The following is a 20,231-nucleotide window of genomic DNA, read 5'->3' on the forward strand; positions in this document are numbered from 1 at the left end:
TGTAGACTATACTATCATTGTTTGTAACCTTGTCGGCTCATATGACATAACGTTAAACATAGACTCATATAGCAAACTATTTTGTGTTTTCTTTTGCCAATAAAGATCATTTTGAGATTATTGAATTGCAATCAGAGCATTTTAAAAATTAACCCTTGTAAAATATTGAGTTTGTCCTTTGACTTTTATACCTCCTTAATTAGGCATTCTAGAGATAATGGCCATGTACTTTTGAACTCTTTATAATTATAACGAAAATAACTTGCTTGCCCCCTTCTCGGCCTGCCAAAAATCTTTGCCCCCCCCCCTTTACACAATTTGCAAACATTAAATGGTATAGATACAAATGTAAATGTTGCGAGCGCAGTGAGCAGGAAAATTTGCAAATTAAAGCGTTTCCGTACTGTTTCCTAAGCCTTTTAGAGCGTTTTATTTAAAAGGCACCCCATGAATGTGCGCCAAAAATCGTTTCCCCCCTCTCGGATGGACAAAAATTGCTTGCCCACTTTCGGTTCGCCAACAATTTCTTGGCCCCCCCCTCCAATTTTACCCTCCCCCAGGGCTCATAATTGTTGCCCAGCCCCTAATTCATATACGCTCAGTATAAAAATTAGATTCATACACGTCTTTCGGCTGAACCACTAGCGGATGCTAGCAGGCTATGTTAGCATATGTATGACAATGACAAAAGTACCAAAATCTGAATTTTGGTCATTTTTACGGTCGTCCGGTTGAGCAAATTACAGAATGGGCCTTCTAAGTAACAAAACTACATTAGTACGGGCATTTTCCTCGAATATTGGCTTTGCTGTTTATATTATTTATATCCGACATGTAATAAAAAAAAAAAACTATTGGACACAGAAACACCAATCATTTATTTGTGCAACATTTTCATGTTTTATTTAAGTTAATAATACCATCACAGAGCAAATTAAAGTAGCAAAAAAGTATTATGATGTACAAAAAACATGATCTCATCAGCTATACGCAACATCAAGCAGCGGTCGGTAGACATGTTTTAAAAGTTTGCAAAAGAAGATTTAGGCTACAGGTTGTCTGAAATCGTTTTTGTTGTAAGGACATAAGCTATTTTTTAATAGAAAGTGTTTTCTTCATTTTTTAAATTTTTTTTCTTTTTAATTTTTTTTCTTTATATTTAAAAATATATCTTAAAATACCAAAAAATTTAGTCAAAATTGAAAAAGTCATGTTTTGATCCTTTTTCACCCATAAAACCCCATATTTAAATGAACAATTTAATGTTAGCCTATATAAGGAGAATACACGATGAACCAAAACGGCAACCATATCATCGTTACCATTTTAATTCTGTTTCAACAAGATAACGTTTCATTCACTTATACCTAAATGTATTCAAAAATTAAAAAAAAAAAAAAAAAAAAAAAAGGGTTGTTTCCCGAAACCGATTGTAACTCTTTGTGAGATTTGAAACCTCTTTTTATACATTAAATAATTTTGGGGAAAAAATGAAGTAAATTATCATCATGGATCCTTCTGTTTCTTCCTTCCATAATGGAACCTTACATTGTATTGGGCAGGATATATACTATGTAGATGCTACCTTTCATAATTTCACTTAAATATGGCGTTTACTGAATTATGTCACGGGATTTGAAACCGTTTTGTTGCATCATTTTGACGCCGCCGTTTGGAGATCCAAAGCGTAGTCTAGATTTAGCCCTGACTGCATCCGTTCCAATGTACAGAAGTTTATTAGGACTCCCATTGCCCACATCATCAATCACGTCCGAGGTCGCCATATCCATGAGTTTTGTTTCGAGTTGTTCTGGAGTCAAAGTATTATCGTTTCCAAGAAGAACGCAAAGAGCTCCTGTTGATTGAAAGTTATATATATTTAGTCAGTGGGGCGTGGGGTGACATGTAAGCAATACATTTCACTGGTTGTTGTGTGCGCGGACCTTGCGTATGGAGGAGCGAATATGTAGCGCGTTGTAGGCGTATGGAAGTTGTAAACACGTTTCGTCCATTTTAGAGTAAGGAGGGTTTTCATGACAGTAATTTAATTTTGGTAAATAAAACAGTTCTTTATTATTAATGATTATTATGATTAGTTGTTTTGTTATCAAAAACTTCCTTCACCCATTGGAATTTGGGGAGCTGCAGAAAATGGGTGGATGTTACAATCTAAGTGCGGATAGGTTTGCGCCGGGTTCGGCTGCAACTAGCCTAGTTGATGCGATCTGATTGTGATGATTCACCACGCAGCGAAATTACAGCGCTTTGAATCCTCTGGAAAAAGCGCTATATAAATTCCGAAATTGTAGTTGATACCACCTATAAATATTTTAAGATTCTGTTACCAAAATTGTTTTGCCATATCGGCAAACTATGTTGAAAGTTAGAGCCAAAGTTAACATTTTCATGGTATCCATATAGAATTGCCTTCATTGAATGTATTTTAGACTATATCCCACTAAATAACATGTATAATCATGCATAGAAAGATATATCATTGGCAGAACTGAAGTTGTAAGAGTTGAAGCCGAATGTTTTTGAAGATATTAGTTTTAAGGGATATGGAATGAGCGTTTTGAGCGTTTCGACAGTATTTTTTGGGACATGAGAGCACATCAGACATGTCGAATTGCATTCTGAATACGAAGAATGTCTTTCTGATATCAAATAGTTTTCATTTTTTGAAATTCACGATATGATACAAATTTTATGACAAATTATTAAAATTTTATATTTTTCACATTTTTGATATATAACAGTCCTCGAAGTAAATTTTATAAATCTAATGATATATTCTTAAAGTGTATGTAGCTGGGAGGAAAAGCCGACGATAAATTGAAAATTTTGACCTTTCATATTGAAGATATGGATTTTTTTTCCAAAAAGACCGAATTTGTTTTGGATGTTTGGGGAAAAAAATCCATATCTTCAATAAGAAAGGTCAAAATTTTCAATTGATCGTCGGCTTTTCATCCCACCTACATACACTTTAAGTACATATCATCAGATTTATAAAGTTTACTTCGAGTACTGTTAAATGTCAAAAATATCAATTTTTAATCATTTGTCATAAAATGTGTATTACATTGCGAATTTCAAAAAGTCAAAATTATTTGATATCAGGACATTCTTCGTATTCAGAATGCAATTCGATATTTCTGTCTGATGTGCTCTAATGTCCCACAATAAATACTGTCCAAAGGCTCATACCCCAGGATCCAATCGACACCTCTGTTAAAATGCTGCGCACTACCAAGAGTGATGAAAAGGGCATATCCATGCAAAAATAAGATGTTGTAGTCCAGCAACGGCAAGAAAAAACCAAACACAAAGCCAAGTGTTGGCATTAGCTATTGTCTTACCAGTCACATGAGGGCATGCCATCGAGGTGCCACTCGTCGTATAGGTCTCACGAGAACCAATCCCTGTACTGAGAATGTCCACCCCTGGAGCGAAAATATCGACACATTCGCCATAGTTAGAAAAATATGCTCGCCCATCCTGGGTATCTGTTTGAAGCTCCGTTGCTCCAACTGCAATGGCCTACAAAATATAAGTACATGTATATATATATAATAAAATATTATATTATATTATATTATATTATATTATATTATATTATATTATATTATATTATATTATATTATATTATATTATATTATATAATATTTTACTCGGACTTGGTTAAAAACAACAATAATATTCATCTAGTTTTTAGGATTTAGTTTGACCGATCTACGACGTACCGTTATGAGCAAATAGGTAACATTGTGACGCCATAGGTCGAATTTTGGCTCAACAGGGGGTGAAAATGAAAATCACTACAATTTTGTTGAAGATGATCTCAAACTATTTGTTTTGGCACGAGAAATCAGAAAAAGAATAGTTTTCCCTATGTAGGATGTTTTGTTACCTTGGTAATAAACCAACACTAGCGCATTGCATTCTATATTGAGCTGTGTTACCTGTATAAGAAAGCACTATTAACTAATATTTTTCTCATTTCTTGCAACAAGCTGAATAATTTGGGACCATTTTCAACAAAATCAGACACTTTTTCATTTTCGCCCCCTGCAGAGCCAAACGTAGACATATCACAGCATCTAGCAAATGGTAGTGAGCTTTGCCAATAATTGCATTGATCATTTCATAGCGAGTGTGAAGAAAAATTCAAATATCACAGATATACTTTTGTAAGTGCCTGTGGTTCTTGAGTTATGTTGTAAAGAGGGCTGAACTCATTAACCGCAATAAAGCAAGCAAGTTTTCAAAGTATATGATTTGTAGAATGAACTTTTGTAAAACATCAAAATGTTATTTGTCAATAATATACTGATTTAGATAATGAAAATCGATTTGTTTTGGTTGCTTCGACCAACAAAACAGAGTCTACCCTTGACACGATTTGCACGATTATAGTGCCTATGAACTGAAATTTCTTGAACTACAGCATTTGCTTATGGTTATCAATAAAGGAGAAAGGATAATCTAGGACTGGCAGTCATGTCCGTGATGTTGATGGGGGTGCTGAGTGGCTGTAAGACTGTCAAAACGATTTGGCTAAAAAAAATTTTTTCGTAAAAAGGTTGATGGTGAAAATTTAATTGCAAATTAAATAAATATAGCACCTAACATCAAGAAAACAAATTGATCATACCTCAGGAGCACCAGCTGGCGAGTAATAACACGCATTGCTGTTTGAATTTCCAGCTGCCGCTGATACCGCAACACCACTTGTAACCATCCCTTTTACAGCTCTATTAACTGATGTAGATGAACCACCTCCTATAGACATGGATGCTATGGACGGGCCATCATGATTGGCTGCTACCCAATCCATACCTGAAAAATGTATTGAAAGACCAATCAAGTTTCATTCTTGTATTAGTCGTAAGCTGTTGTATACTGCCTTCCTCTTCTTGAGATGAGGTTTTTGGAAGTATGTAGACGAATCCACTATTTTTGCGGTATCCTGCCAATTCGAGGCCAACTATAAAATACTTTTTCTCTGAAATATTTTTTTAAAATAATGATTTGGTCTAGGGCCCTCATCATACTAACCTGCCAACACGCCTGAGAGTGATCCGGAGCCAGTACAACTAAGCACTCTAACCCCTCTCAAAGAAGCCCCTCGTGCAATGCCATATGGGTTGCTACCAACAGTTCCAGCGCAATGTGTACCATGTCCATTACAGTCAATCCCCTGAAAAATTGTAAACAGCAAACATTATACTAAATAATTGTGTGTTCCATTTTAACATACACATTAAGCCAACAAAGAAATTTTTCACAATGTCATATCTTAAAATCCTGTCCATCAAAATTAACCACTGCAGGAAGCATGGGACAATCTTCCCCAGGATATCATCAGGAACGTGGTTGGAAGCATGAGAAGCAGGTGCACAGTATGCGTGTAAGCGCACGATGAACATACCCGTTACTAAAGGACTTCATTATTTGTTTGGACATGTGACATGATGATCCTGGTAAGTTTGTTTTGACTCTTAAAGGTGAACCTCATTGAAAATAAAGTTATATATCAATGAAAAGCTTATGATGCCAGGAAGCAGAAAAGAATATTTTTTATTTGCCTAACGCACCAGGATAGACATAATCTCCATGCAAAGATTGGATATTGGCACCCCCCCTAAATTACAAAACGAAATCGTTCAAATTGGGCGCTTTCGATGATGACGTCAGCACGGGGACACACAGTTACTTCCGGGTTTGATTATAAACACAATGTCCGTGTATAATTACTGTGGCATGCATCGGGCCAATGCACGAATTCAGTCATTGTCAACTTACTTTACATGAAAAATATCTTCAATAAAATAAGAATAACATGAAGGAAATATCATGATCAAATCAAGAATGAAGTTCCTGAATAAAGTGTGTGGATTTAAAAATGGGAAAAGTGCTGGCCGGGGTGATTTGGGATAGGCCAATCCATCCACGATATGCATAGGGAATATTACAGTAAAGCACGAAGAGCGAAGATTCGCCGAAGAACCGGACTGAAAACAGATTGCAAAAAATAACTGCTAGTGCTACCAGTTCAGATCGTCACACCAAGTTGAGAGTTGAGAAAATGAAGGCATAGAATAAGGTACATGTACAGGATTTTTTAATTATTTCTTAGCTTTACAACCGGTCATAGCCGGTCATGTATGATAGGCGAACTCGTATATAGATACATACGGGATGAGCTCAGCTCAGCGGACTGACTGAGTCTCACTACGCCGAGTGTTCAGTATCCGCGACTGTACTGTACTTGCAGACAAAATGACCGATTTGATATTCACATTCTGATATTTCCAACTTATTGCTACTTCATCAGCAAAATTTATTCCTGTAAATGTTCCAAATATAAGGGAACGATTGATCAAATCTCCTGACAGCGCAAGTGCTACGAGGACGAAGCCCCGAAGCGAGTCGCTGTGTTTGTGCATATCCGTCCCTGCCATTTCTTCAGCATCCAGCAGCAATTTACGCATCGTGTTCGGTAATCCATAAAACATGAATGTTTCACTTTTTCAGTACCGTACACTGATTGTAATATCATTAAAGAATCGTGACACAAGTGACAATATTTTAATTTTATTCAGATTTCAGAATTCCATCAAATAACGGTCTACTAAGCCTAAATTGTATTTATTTTTATAATAAAGTATCTGCCGAGTATCTGTTTCTTTCAATCGCGATTGTGTGGAAAGAATGTATTACCGCAATGCGCTAAATATGAAAACCTTTATATGGGCTGGATTTGATGAAATCGGCGGTTTCTTATTATTTTTTTGATTACTTCAAGACGATATTTTTTTTAATCAGATATTTTAAAATGAATCAAGAATAGGGAATGTCACAAACAAGTATTTAATTTGTTATTCGATCATGTTTATTCAGTCCATGACATGAACGGTCCAGCAAGCATTTGCGCATGGGATTGATCCCAGCGCGAAATTCAAACTCAATTACCCAGTTATACCCAGAGTTATCACTGATTTTGTAAAAAAGTTACGGAAAATTTATGTGTTGACCATAATTCTATTATTTCTAATATATATAGAAGGAACCAGCAACTTGAAGATTCCTCTAATTTCAAGCTTTATTGTCAAAATCAGACTTGCCGGGCAGCTTGCAAAGTACAGGAAGCAAGTCTTGTTTACATGTTTCCGAGTAGGATCACGTGACTGCGAACCCTGAGCTTACGTCACGAGCATTCTCAAGGTCATAGACGATTGATTTAGGTGCTTTTTGGGCGACTTAAAAAAGAAAAAAAATTCAATCATTTTTTTAATTTTTCAGCTTTATTGGCCATCAAAAAATCGGAAAAAATAATTTTTAGTATCCTGACATCATAAGCTTTCCATTGATATATAACTTTATTTTCAATGAGGTTCACCTTTAACAACATCTATAATAAATTACTGAGTTTGGCGAATTGGTAAGGCTAAAAACTTCTACGTTTTACATTATTTCGGAAAACGGATTTTTGCGTTGCGTAGAGTAAAGTTGTCCGCACCCCAATAAAACGTCCAATTTTGTTTTTGTTTACGTTAAGGGTGTCAAATTATGTTAATTAGTTTCAAAGGCAGGGCAAAGGCAGTGGCAGCGCACCTGCATGCTACAACTTTTCATGCCAACACAATACACTAATGTTGACATAGCCTGAATTAGGCCTTCTATCCTGTCATCGGTACGCGGTGTGAGGATATTATGCCTGTAGTCTCAACTTTTACATGACACAGTAGAAGCAACTATTACATGACACAGTAGAAACTCAATTAACATCTATTGTTTATTCAACTAATTGATCAACATTAGCATGTATTCTGTGTTCTTATGGAGAACCTATAGTTTAAAGTGAAACTTTTGAAGGACTAATTGATCAACATTAGCATGTATTCTGTGTTCTTATGGAGAACCTATAGTTTAAAGTGAAACTTTTGAAGGACAAATTAATCAGGGTTGCCAAACCACACCATGAATAGGCCTACTCTGCTTTGTGGTGGGGCTATGTTTAATGTTATCAACATAATGTATGATCAGGTATGATCATAACTTTATATGAAATAGAGTGTAAGGAAATGTGAATAAAATTGTTTCAGCTGCACAGTGGTGTAGCCGGACTTTTTCAGAGAGAGAGAGTGGGGGGTGGGGCCGAGGCAAATTTCATGGGGGGGGGGGGGGTTGTCACAAACGGGCTAAAGAGTACGACAAATTTATCCAAAATGGGCTAACAAATAAAAAGTACAACAAATGCATAGAAATCTAAAATATCATATCAGCCAGCAGGCCACAGGGGGCCAAGAGGGATGTGAATAAAATTGTGTTCATCTGCTCAGTGATGTAGCCAGGACTTTTGCAGGAGGCGGGGGAAGAAGGTACATTTCAAGGTGGGGGACAAACTTGGATGAAAATGATAAAAAATGAGCTAAAAGGTACAACAAATTTGTCCAAAATGGGCTAAAAAGTACTGCAGAAACAAATGCATAAAAATCTTAAATATCAGAGCGACCAGCATCCCACAGGGGCAAGATATGATCTAATTGCAATTTCAAGCCATTGATTTATATGGAAAAGATACTAAATATTATACTTCTAAGTTCTAAATGATCATCTCCTCTCATACCATTAATCACATTAAATAAAACATTTACATGTACACAAAATGAACAAAATTTACCAACCACGAAAGACCCTGACCGCGAAAGACGGGTAACCGCTAGTTACATTAAGTTAAAAACATTTTAACAACATTACATTAAGTTAAAAACATTAAAAAACTTAATGTAATGTTGTTAAAATTGTTTGCTGTGAACTGTGATTTAAGATACACTCAGAGAAATATTCACACGTTATGTAAACACGATGTAAATTAAATTATACACAATATTATGTAAAAGTTTGTCAAAAACGTTTACCATGCCAGTTTGTAAATGCTTCAAATACATATTTGAACTGTAACGAAGCTAGTTTACCTAGTTTGTGTAATCATTGCATGAAATGAAGCTAAATGAAGTAAAATGTCAGCCAAAAATACTTCGCTGATTGGAGGAAATCTACCTAACGTGTTATGTAAATCGACACACGTGTAGTCTTTACCAATTTCACGTAAGAAATTATAGCGCAGACCGAAAGCAATGGTGGACACGACGTGTGTGTGATCGGGTAGCGCATACCTGCTGAAACTTCATTCAAATAGGTTTCGGAGTCATTAAGCTTGAACCAAACTGGAGATTCGTTCGATAAGTTATGCATGAATTTCTTTGAGACTTTAAAAATGACTATTTATGGGTTCATTTTGCTAGATTGACCAACATTAGAATTGACATGCACCGGGACATTACAGCGATCAATACTGTACTGTATACTGCGACGGACCGGCACTGCGTGTATAGCAATGTGTGTACGTGTTGAGATAGATCACAAATACCACAGGAGATCTTCTTTGGTAATACGGACAGTGTACTATTATAGACGTGATATGCATTGACATGACTTCGATAATGTAGCCTAGTGTACCAAGTGTGGGACTCGAATTAGGCTTGAAGCCTTGATTAAGTGACAATGCATTAGTGTACTGTAGCATTGTATCGTACATGCGAGAGAGAAATGCTAACATTGAACATTAACTAGATAGCGGGTTGAACTGATAGAATGAAAAGAAAAACAAAATAAAATAGTTCATGCATGAAATTGTATTGTTGAATGAATCTAACAGTTGACCAAGATCTGATGACTTCAAATCTATCATGAATAATGTTTCAGCATAAAATAAAACAAAGAAAGAAAGAAAGAAAGCCCCAATCCTATTGACCTGTTTTTTTTGCTTAACTGGTATGTATTTTTTACATAATTCAAGGTTGTGTGAAAAATACCTATTTGTTATAGGGTTCATATGCTACATAAATGTTATGTATTTTTTACATAATTTGTGTCAAATATTACATAACAATTATGTAGTAAAATACCAAAAAGCTGAGGTAAAAAAATCTACATAAAAGTTATGTAAATATTTTACCTAATATGTAAGTATTTTTTTACTTATCTGCTATGTTTTTTACATAATTCATGGTTATGTAAAAATACCAAAAATACCAAAAATTGTAGGTTTCTTTTGTGGCTTAGTGTAGTTCTTCGTTGTTTATAGGCCATTCGTAGTTGAATGCTATTGCACCACCCAGACGCGCGACAATAATTCTGGGCGACGCAATAACATAATTCATTTCTTATCATTTCTGTGTTGAACTGGAAAAGCCTGTGCAAAACAAACAGAACCTTCTTTGTCAAAATATTTGTCATTTCAGCAGTAATATTATTACTCACTGAAGATAAAATTGTTTTCTTCAGAACTTAATTTTTACATAAGCTTAGAAACCGTGGGCTTGGAAGGCTCCGCCCCTAAATAATTCTGGTGCAGGGCCTTTCAGCCCCCCCCATAATCCTAGGTTAAGTTAAAAATGGTGATAAAATAGAGGGAAAATGGCTGTTTGTGACCTATATTTTGCAAAATTTGCCCTGATAGATGAGCATGTTCAGTGTGAATCCTAGTGAGTTGTCTTTCTCGAAGCATGTTTTTGAATACTCTGCATGGGTTTGGGTTTTCCCAAACCTTGACCTGGGTTTCAAGTTTCCATTCTTTGTGTTTTTTAATGAATAAAGCGTGATTTGATATGCATACACTCTCAGAAAAAAAGGTGCTACTTAGAACCTTTTTTTGTCCTGTATTTAGAACCCTAAGCAGTAATAAGGTTCTAAAAAGAACCTTAAAAGGATCTATAAAAAACCTTAAAGATTTAAATAGGCCTGGGAACATTCTAATTCATTCATTCAGGGACTCATCACAAAGTTAAGAAAGGTAAAACGTAGTGTTAACCCTTTTGGTACTAAAAATCATTTTCTTGGATAAAGAACTTTTTCTGTTCTACTAAAACCCTTTGAGGTTCTTTCTTTAAGAACCTTTAAAGGTTCTTCCAGAAAAGGTTCTACAAGAACCTTTTTCTTAGCTTGAAGAACCTTTTTGGTTCTACAAAGAACCCAACTGAAACCTCAATGGGGTTCTTTGTAGAACAGAAAAAGGTTTTTATCCAAGAAAATGATTTTTTGTAGAACCTTAGTACCAAAACCTGGGTTAACACTACGTTTTACTTTTCTTAACTTTGTGATGAGTCCCTGAATGAATGAATTTGTGATGAAATGAATGTAGAATGTCCCCAGGCTCTTTAAATCTTTAAGGTTCTTTATAGAACCTTTTAACGTTCCTTTTAGAACCTTATTACTGCTTAGGGTTCTACATAGAGGACAAAAAAAGGTTCTAAGTAGCACCTTTTTTTCTGAGAGTGTAACGTTATGAACTGATGAACCTTTGTCAAAGTAAAATAATTATGACAAATAGTTGAAGGGATCTGCAACGTGCAACCTAACATGCCTGATGTGTGCACAAAATACTTTCGTGGGCGGTGCATAATTATATAGATGGCTTGCACATGTCATAATTATACACGTATTTACTCACTTCTTCACCATCATCAATCGCATCGAATGCAACCGCTGCTCGTGATTCGAAGTACTGATTGTCTGGATAAATTCCCGTGTCGATGATGTATGCAGTCACGCCAGCACCAGTACCTAAAATAAACATATTATTGTATACGGAAGCATTCTTTTAATATTTGAATAACCTGTAGATTTGTATTTATCGAAATATGCTAGCGTCCCGAGACCATTACCTTCATCAGACTTTTCCAGACTTGACTTAACGACAATCTTTATTGGCTTCTATTTTTTCCTTCACTTTGAAACAGATCTTTTGTAAACTCTAAAATGACCTCCTGATACTAACCTGGAAAATTAGCATCACCATCAAGTGGTAGACCACGCTGATCTACTCTGTCCAAACCCCATGTTTCCGCGTTTGCAAATGTTTCCACAATCATGTCCTCCTCCACAAAGGCGACATTGTCTTGACTACGAATCTTGGAGGGAAAATAAATACCATTATACAGTTCACTGATGTATATAGTAAACACGATAATGTTTAGGTCGTAGAATATGATATAGATGATCATGTTTAGCAACAACGCTGTGAAGCTCTTCAGGCCATTACTGGCAGCATTTAATGCATTTTAGCACACATCATCGTCTTTTCTTGTCTTAGTCTAGCAGTTGAGATTTAAAAAAAAAATCAATGTGTTTTGCAATGGTATAATACGTTGGAGGAAAGCGCGAGAAGTTCATGGAGTGGATTCACATTACAAGTTGCAACGTGAAATTGACAAATATTCCTATCGCTTAAGGGATCTAGAATGAGCGTTTATGGCGTTTCGACAGTTTGTGGGACATGAGAGCACCTCAGACGTATCGAATTGCATTCTGAATACGAAGCATGTCTTTCTGATATCAAATAATTTTCATTATTTGAAATTCACGATATAATACAAATTTTATGACAAATTATTAAAATTTGATATTTTTCAAATTTTTGATATACAGCCTGTCTCAAAAAAATTGTGCAAGTGAAAAGCGCCCTCTCTGGCAATTAGAAAATACCGTTGTGACATTATGCTTACATCAACGTCAAGGGCGTAGTCTTATCTCTCAAATGCCGTTTGTTCTGTTCAATTTGCTTGTTTTAATCTCGAGATATGTTTAGTTAAAGACGAAAGGGTAAAATCACAATTGTGCCACTTTTACTAGGGAAGAGGGCTTTACATGTAACAGTGTGATAGAATCAAGTTTATCAAGAGTTCCTTCGTGAAATCAAAGAATGCATTAATTACACATAAAATTGTTTTGACTGTTATTACTGTTTTATCATGATGCAGGAATGATGATTCTCTTTTTCCACTTAAAAGAGATTAAAAGATAAATAAATATGTCACATTCTGCTGTAAAAATTTAATACTTGTGCATGTCAATGATTTATCATGGTAAATACTGTTCTCTTTAGTCACTTAATACATGTTAAAAGACAAACAAAATATTGCGCACTTATACATTTTATAGGTAAATGAACGCGTATTACCTGTTGGAAGAGATATTAGACAAAATAATGCACGCGTGCTGATGTTGATGCGTCGAATGCATGCGCCCCGAAAGGGGGAGTACATGTACAGCTCTCTTCCCTAGTAAAAGTGGCACAATTGTGATTTTACCCTTTCGTAGTTAAATAAACATAGCTCAAAATTGGAACAAGCTAAATAATTGAACAGAACAAACGGCATTTGAGAGCTAAGACTGCGCCCGTGACGTTGATGTAAGCATTATGTCACGACGGTATTTTCTAACTGCCAAAGAGGGCGCTTTTTACTTGCACAATTGTTTTTGAGACAGGCTGTATAACAGTCCTCGAAATAAATTTTATAAATCTAATGATATATTCTTAAAGTGTATGTAGCTGGGAGGAACTTTTTTCCCAAAACACCAAAAAAAAAAGGTCTTTTTGGGAAAAAATCCATATCTTCAATATAAAAGGTCAAAATTTTCAATTGATCGTCGGCTTTTTAATGATTTGCCATAAAATGTGTATTACATTGCGAATTTCAAAAATTCAAAATTATTTGATATCAGAAGGACATTCTTCGTATTCAGAATGCAAGTCGATATGTCTGATGTGCTCTAATGTCCCACAATAAATACTGTCCAAACGTTCATACCCCTTACCTTAACATAGTACAATTATTGTACCAATAATTAATTTGACTTTAACTTTGGACTAAAAATTTAAGTCATATATTGCACCTTTAAATTAACCTATAATCGTAAAATTCCTAGCTAAATACCTTGATACCTTGATATCTTTTCAAATTGGATTTTAAATAATAACTAGATGGCACAGCTGTGTTTGAGTAAACACGATATCTATGTCCGTGACTTGCACCCTAACACCCCTTGACCCAACATGACATCCCTTAATATGCTTAAACCACCCTAACACCCCCTAATCCTTCCTGACACGTCTTAATCCACCATGACACCCTTCACCCCACCCACCATGACAGCCCCTTATCCCAGCAGAACACCACTAGACTAATGCGGATACTTACTTCACGTAGAGCTAATCGATCCATTGCTGCTTCAAAACCTTGGAAAACCTTACGGAATTCTCTCTTAATATGTATTCCGGCTTCATTGGCGAATCTGTTGTCAACCCAACTTCTGAACTCGTCCAAATCTACATCGGGCTGGACAAATAAAATTATTACAGAAAATTAAAGAATGAAATGACTGAGGATATTGATAAAGATTTGTCCTCAGGCCCGTACGCGGGGGTGGGGTGGGTGTTGGGGTGCGACGTACCCCCACCCCCAATTTTGAAATGTATACAAAAAGTCCCAAAATTTCAGAATTTGCGAGCGTGGCAAGCAAAAAAAATAATTTTTTACGCTTTTTAGGACTAAAAAGGTCAAAATTGTGTCCACTTTTCATAACATCGCCAGCTTGGAAAAAGTCCACTTTTTCAAAATCAGCACCCCATTCCAAATGAAGTTTCTAAATAGAAATAGTACTTAAGATACCAATGCAATAGAACATCACACATGAGAAATAAAAATTATTATTTTTCTGGTACACCCGGGTATCATACCTCTCTCTATATATTATATATATATAAACTGCTCCAAAAAAGAAACTTACCAGGTAAGAAATTTGTCTGTCAAATTCAAACGACAAATTGTGTTACACTAAATGGGATATGAGTGGAAGCAGTGTTAATTTACGCGAATTTTGACACCTCATTTGTTGCAAACGGATGAGTATTTTTGAAGTTATGCTTATTTAACCGAACCTATCCACTGGAATGAAAGTTGCACTCATACCACTTGAGATGGTTGGCAGTATACAGGTGTAATCAGTGCTCTCCTCTTCTTCTTTGCATGACTAACTTTCCTATTGTTTATTGTGTGAATTCATTGGGGCGGACCTGCAACTTTCAAATTTGATAGTAGGCTTGTTCAAATGAGCATAACTTCAAAAGTTTTGATCTGTTTGCGACAAATGAGGTGTCAAACTCCGCGTAAATGTACACCGCTTCCACTCATATGCTATTCAGTATAATACGATTTGTCGTTTGAACTTGACAGACGAATTTCTTACCTGGTAAGTTACTTTTTGGGACCAGTTTATATATACCTTTAGGGCAACAATATATTCTCCAGGAATGTTCTTTTCATGTGTGAAGAGCGGTGCCAAATTAGCGCTGGACACAGCAACCAACACGGCTAACACCAGCAGACGCATATTGGTAGTGGTATTCTAGGTGATCACCTGAAGGAAAAAAATCCACAGAAAATGATAAGCTTCCTTTCTTTCTTTCTTAAGATATGGGGCCTATTTACCAGAAATTTTGCTGAACTTGAAAAATGTGACCCGTTCGTACAACACCTTGCACATGTCGGCAAACATGCTTTCGAGATAAAAAGCCATTAAAACATACCATAAAAAATAAAATATGAAATATATTTTAGTGTTTTTGGATGTGAAAAACAAATTTATTTTTCAAACAAAATACACACGGATTTAAATAGGATTGTTTAATCAATAATTTTCTTTTTGACTTTTTAGATCCGCATTATGTGAACACATTTGTTTGAACACATCTCAGAATTGACACAAATGTATATAAAGCAGTGGCGTAGCCGGAGGGAGGCAGTTGCCCCAGTATGTAGCCATGGTAGCCTATGGGATGCTTGCTGCCCTGATATTTAAGATTAGATTTAAAGGCCTTTCTTTGTGCTTTATGGCCCATTTTCGTCAAATCCCCCCCCCCCCCTTTGAAAGTTGCCTTGCACCCCTATGCCTCCCTCGGTAAAAGTCATGGCTACGCTACTGTTCTAAAAAAACACCATAACATAACATAACATAACATAACATACGATTTATTATAGTGATGGGATCCACTTAATGGTTCAGGTAGTACACTTTAAATACCCCGCGCACAATATCGGCACAATACTGGAAGTTCTCTCCCGAGGACGTTCAATGGCTCAACTTACAACCACGAATGATAGGAAGGAGCTCAGCAAATGCAGATTAGCACCAGGAACTAAGCTTACTCATTATAATGTTGAAAATATTCAAAATTTGGTAACCCGAAAGGATTTAAATGGTTGTCATGCCTAAAGTCACCAGAACAATAGGCTTTGAAAACTACGTCAAATTATTCCAAAGGATATTTGCTACACGAATATTATGATTTAGGGTTTATTTGAAAAGAATTATGGCACCGAGTGCATGTTTTAGGTCAAACAACATGACCATTAAAGAATTTGTAAAAACACAAGAACGAGTAATTAAAACCACGTACTTGCGACTCATGAATCCTATGTGTCAGAAGCACTAATCTTTTCCTACTGTGGTATTTATTTCTTTACAAAAATGGCTTTAAAGAGAGAACCCACATACATTTTACCTAATATTGTGGCAACGATAGTGTTATAGGACCAAACTAAACGTGATGCCTTAAAATAGTAGGGGAATACATACACACTGCATGTCCTTGTGCTACCAGTTGAGTATTTTGTTTAACTTGAAATATCACAAGAACGAGTAACTAAAACCATGTACTTGCGACTCATGAATCCTATGTGTCAGAAGCACTAATCTTTTCCTACTGTGGTATTTATTTCTTTACAAAAATGGCTTTAAAGAGAGAACCCACATACATTTTACCTAATATTGTGGCAACGATAGTGCTATAGGACCAAACTAAACGTGATGCCTTAAAATAGTAGGGGAATACACACACACTGCATGTCCTTGTGCTACCAGTTGAGTATTTTGTTTAACTTGAAATATCATTTCTCTTTGAAAAGAAAAAAAATCTCACTTTCCGCACTATAAATCAGACACCCCGCGTGCAATACATTTCAGTAAAACCTCAAGCAATCAATAAGTTAAGCTGGTATTCAGCAGTTGTATATTGGTAGCTAAATATACTGCGCCAATAAAGTATCCTTACACTTGGAAAAATAATCACAATTTCAAAACTGGACAATATTGGGTTAAATTTGTTTTTTTAATAGATGCACTATCTAATCCTGCAAATTATGACACCACATTGAATCCAATGTGACCTCAAGAAGTAAAGTTACAAGCAATTGAATAGACGAAGGTCCAGTTTTAAAAGTGACAAACTGGCCTATACAAGGCGCAAAAGATTCCAACAAGCGAAACAAAGAGACAACACAGTTCTTCAATGAAGCGTTATTTAAAGCAGATTTTATTTCAGTTTTTACTTCTATGTACTTTTCATAACTTTCATTTTATTTGTCAGTTTTTGTGTTTGAGTTTTCTTTTGTTCCTTTTGTTTTAAATTAAAGCCAAACGCATAAATTAGCCATTCACCACTATCAAAAGAGATGTCTAGTCTGTGACATTTTGAATAGGCCAGTTTGTCACTTTCAAAACTGGACCTTCGTCTAATCAAATGCTTGTAACTTTGCTTCTTGAAGTCGCATTGGATTCAATGTGGTGTCATAATGTGCAGGATTAGCTAGTGCATCTATTAAAAAACAAATTTAACCCAATATTGTTCAGTTTGGGAATTGTTTTTCCAAGTGTAAGGATATTTTATTGGCGCAGTATAGTTACAATGTTGTAATCAGTACTGAATCGCGGTATGCCGGCGGCAAGTTGTCTTTTTATTGGAACCTACACGGCACGTCGCGTGCCTTGTTAGGTGTAAAGGAAGAACTCAATGGAAGCATTACTTGCGATGTCAGTATTATTTTCATCTTTTTTAAGGACTACTCTACAGACGAAATAACTTGAACAAAATAGTTTTTATTGATCTTAAATACTTTTTTTTTTCATATTTGATTTTGTAACAGTCATTTATCATTCGAATTCTACAAAGAGTCATAAAAGTGATAACATAGAAAGTTTCAATATTCGGTAAACATGAAAGGTGTAAGATGAGTTCATCTCCATTAAAATAGATGCGCACGCAATATCTACTTCCATACCTACTTCTTTTTACTTGATGGTATTCACCATAAATCAGTGCCAAAAAGAGTGTATTTTCACACTACGTCATTCATTGCATCAACATTCTGTAAACATGAAATTTGATTCTATCGTCTGCAAAGTAGATACTGACGGAAAAGGCAATCCATACCTCATGCCTAATTTCCCGCGGTTTTGCTGTCTTTTATTCCTTTTAGTTGATGATGTTTTTCTTAAATTATCGACCATGATTTAGTGCCAAAAAAAAGAACAATATCATACTACGTCATTCATTACATCACAATTCAGTCAATAATAATAAGGGTATCAATATCACAGACACGATTAAATTTATATACCGCGTTTTAGTGTCATTCGTAGTAATAAGCTTAACGTCACGATTAGGCAAATGCTGAGATGAGAATGAATTCATCTGATAAACAGGATTGCATATAATCGGTGTGCAAGATCCCATTACTCAAACTGCAGACAAAGATGCTCATTTATCCACAAAGATTTCCATCAAAGATCTTCATCATTTTATATAATTTTATAATATACGAATTTCAATGCGGATCAATCGTCAAATCTATCATAAACTCGTAAAAAGCAATTTTGTATAAAGCCGGAAATGTATCATTAACAATCTTGCCTATTGAAGCACCTTGCACTCGATTTTTTTTTCCGATTTTGTTGTATAAAGTTATTATGAGATTTCTGAGAAAGCAGTTTAGTTTTGTCAAGATATTGTTTAATTAATTCATCAAAATCAAAGTATTACATACATAAAGAGTCTTTTTACTCAAAGACAAATTTTACAAATATTGGATGTAAATGACAAAAGCAACAACATAATTCTCACGTGCTTATGCATGATGTGATGTTAACATGGTTGTCTGTGCTTCACGTGCTTATGCATGTGATGTTAACAGGGTTGTCTGTGCTTTGTACTTAGGCTTATAGTGAGGTTCCCAGCTTAATGTTCCCATGCACCCAGATGATGTATTTTTAACCTATTTCTTAATAATCCTTAAAGTCCCTGGGGTCAAATTTCAAACTTCATCAAATTGTGTCGAAAACAATACTTATATAGCCCTCTGGTCATAAGGATTCAGAAAATGCATAGTTTTTGAGTAATTACCAAAAGGTCAAAGGTCAAGCGTTGACCTCTAATGGGTCAAAATTTTAAACTAGTACCGATCTTGATGAAAATGGTGTCAAAAAATTCGCTTTGAAAAATGATCTTAAACAATGCTAGAAAGCAATTTGTAGGATGTTTCATAACATAGACACACATCGAACTTGACATGTTAGACCGATTCAAGTGATCTTTTTCAAATGGAAATATTTGTAAACACCTTTAAGTACTTGATAGCATATGCAAGGTCTAATCAACACCATTACACCGTCTATTCAAAATTAACAAACATGTGGACTACAACTTCATTATGTATGTACGATGGTGGATTACTAGTCTAGTCAAGAGATTTGTTGGCCATAAATACGAATCACTTTTAACAATTAAATAGACTAAATATATTTTTATGGGTAAACAAAAATCACATGAAGGCGCTAAATCTGACAATAGCAACAATAGCGCAAAGGAGCACAAGTTAATGTGAAAGCGTGCCATAAGAGCACAGAATAGCCAGAATAGCATAATGTAGCGCGAATAATGATCTACCTCAAGCATGTGCTATTCACCCGATTTTGTGCTTTTGTACATCACCTACCGTACCTCAAGCTTGTGCTATTTCCGCGATTTTGCGTTTTTGTACATCACCTCCCGGCATCACCTACTGTAGGCCTACTTCAAGCTTGTGCTATTCACGCGATTTTGCTCTTCTCGCTGATTCCATCACCTACTTCAATCATGTGCTATTCACGCGATTTTGCGTTTTTGTACATCATCTACCGTACCTCAAGCTTATGCTATTCACGCGATTTTGCGTTTTTTCTAAAACCTCCCCAAACCAGATTTTATAGTTTTAAACCCCACAATTTAATTATATGAAACAGTCAATGAGTATCTATTGGCTCCTTCTTTTTTTTTATCCACGAACACCTCTCCTAAACATTATCGCCTTTTTTCTGTAAACCGCCCCACCCCCAAAACCGTCCACACCAGATTTTAAATTTCTCTTTGCCGAGAACCGCTGTGTCTATAAGTCGCCATCCTCTGAAAGAGTTGTCAGGACGAGGATGTTTAGGTATGAAGTACTCACCGACAAAATACCAGTTCCCGAAAACCGCCCAACCCCAAACATTACTTTTCTTAACTT

The 20,231-nt window shown here is 35.6% G+C and overlaps 1 protein-coding gene across 1 annotated transcript; it reads right to left on the reverse strand.

The window, feature by feature from the left end:
* Window positions 1-1,393: 1,393 nt before the first annotated feature.
* LOC140171440 (extracellular serine proteinase-like) lies at window positions 1,394-15,274 on the reverse strand. The gene is made up of 8 exons (XM_072194700.1): window positions 15,136-15,274; window positions 14,052-14,189; window positions 11,849-11,981; window positions 11,522-11,634; window positions 5,062-5,203; window positions 4,658-4,842; window positions 3,363-3,543; window positions 1,394-1,855 (listed from the first exon to the last, which is right to left on the reverse strand). Exons 1-8 carry the CDS (start codon window positions 15,241-15,243, stop codon window positions 1,614-1,616), a joined length of 1,242 nt encoding a protein of 413 aa, XP_072050801.1. The 5' UTR covers window positions 15,244-15,274; the 3' UTR covers window positions 1,394-1,613.
* Between the last annotated feature and the right edge of the window lie 4,957 nt (window positions 15,275-20,231).

This window comes from Amphiura filiformis, chromosome 15 (genome assembly GCF_039555335.1).
Source record: "Amphiura filiformis chromosome 15, Afil_fr2py, whole genome shotgun sequence".
NCBI lineage: Eukaryota > Metazoa > Echinodermata > Ophiuroidea > Amphilepidida > Amphiuridae > Amphiura > Amphiura filiformis.

Excerpts from the sequence above, each read along its gene's own strand:
- LOC140171440 (XM_072194700.1), bottom strand. The coding sequence starts at position 15,243 with ATGCGTCTGCTGGTGTTAGCCGTGTTGGTTGCTGTGTCCAGCGCTAAT. Across the intron at positions 11,982-14,051 it reads ATCGATTAGCTCTACGTGAA|ATTCGTAGTCAAGACAATGT; the intron begins GTAAGTATCCGC and ends TTTCCCTCCAAG. Across the intron at positions 5,204-11,521 it reads CGATTGATGATGGTGAAGAA|GGGATTGACTGTAATGGACA; the intron begins GTGAGTAAATAC and ends ACAATTTTTCAG.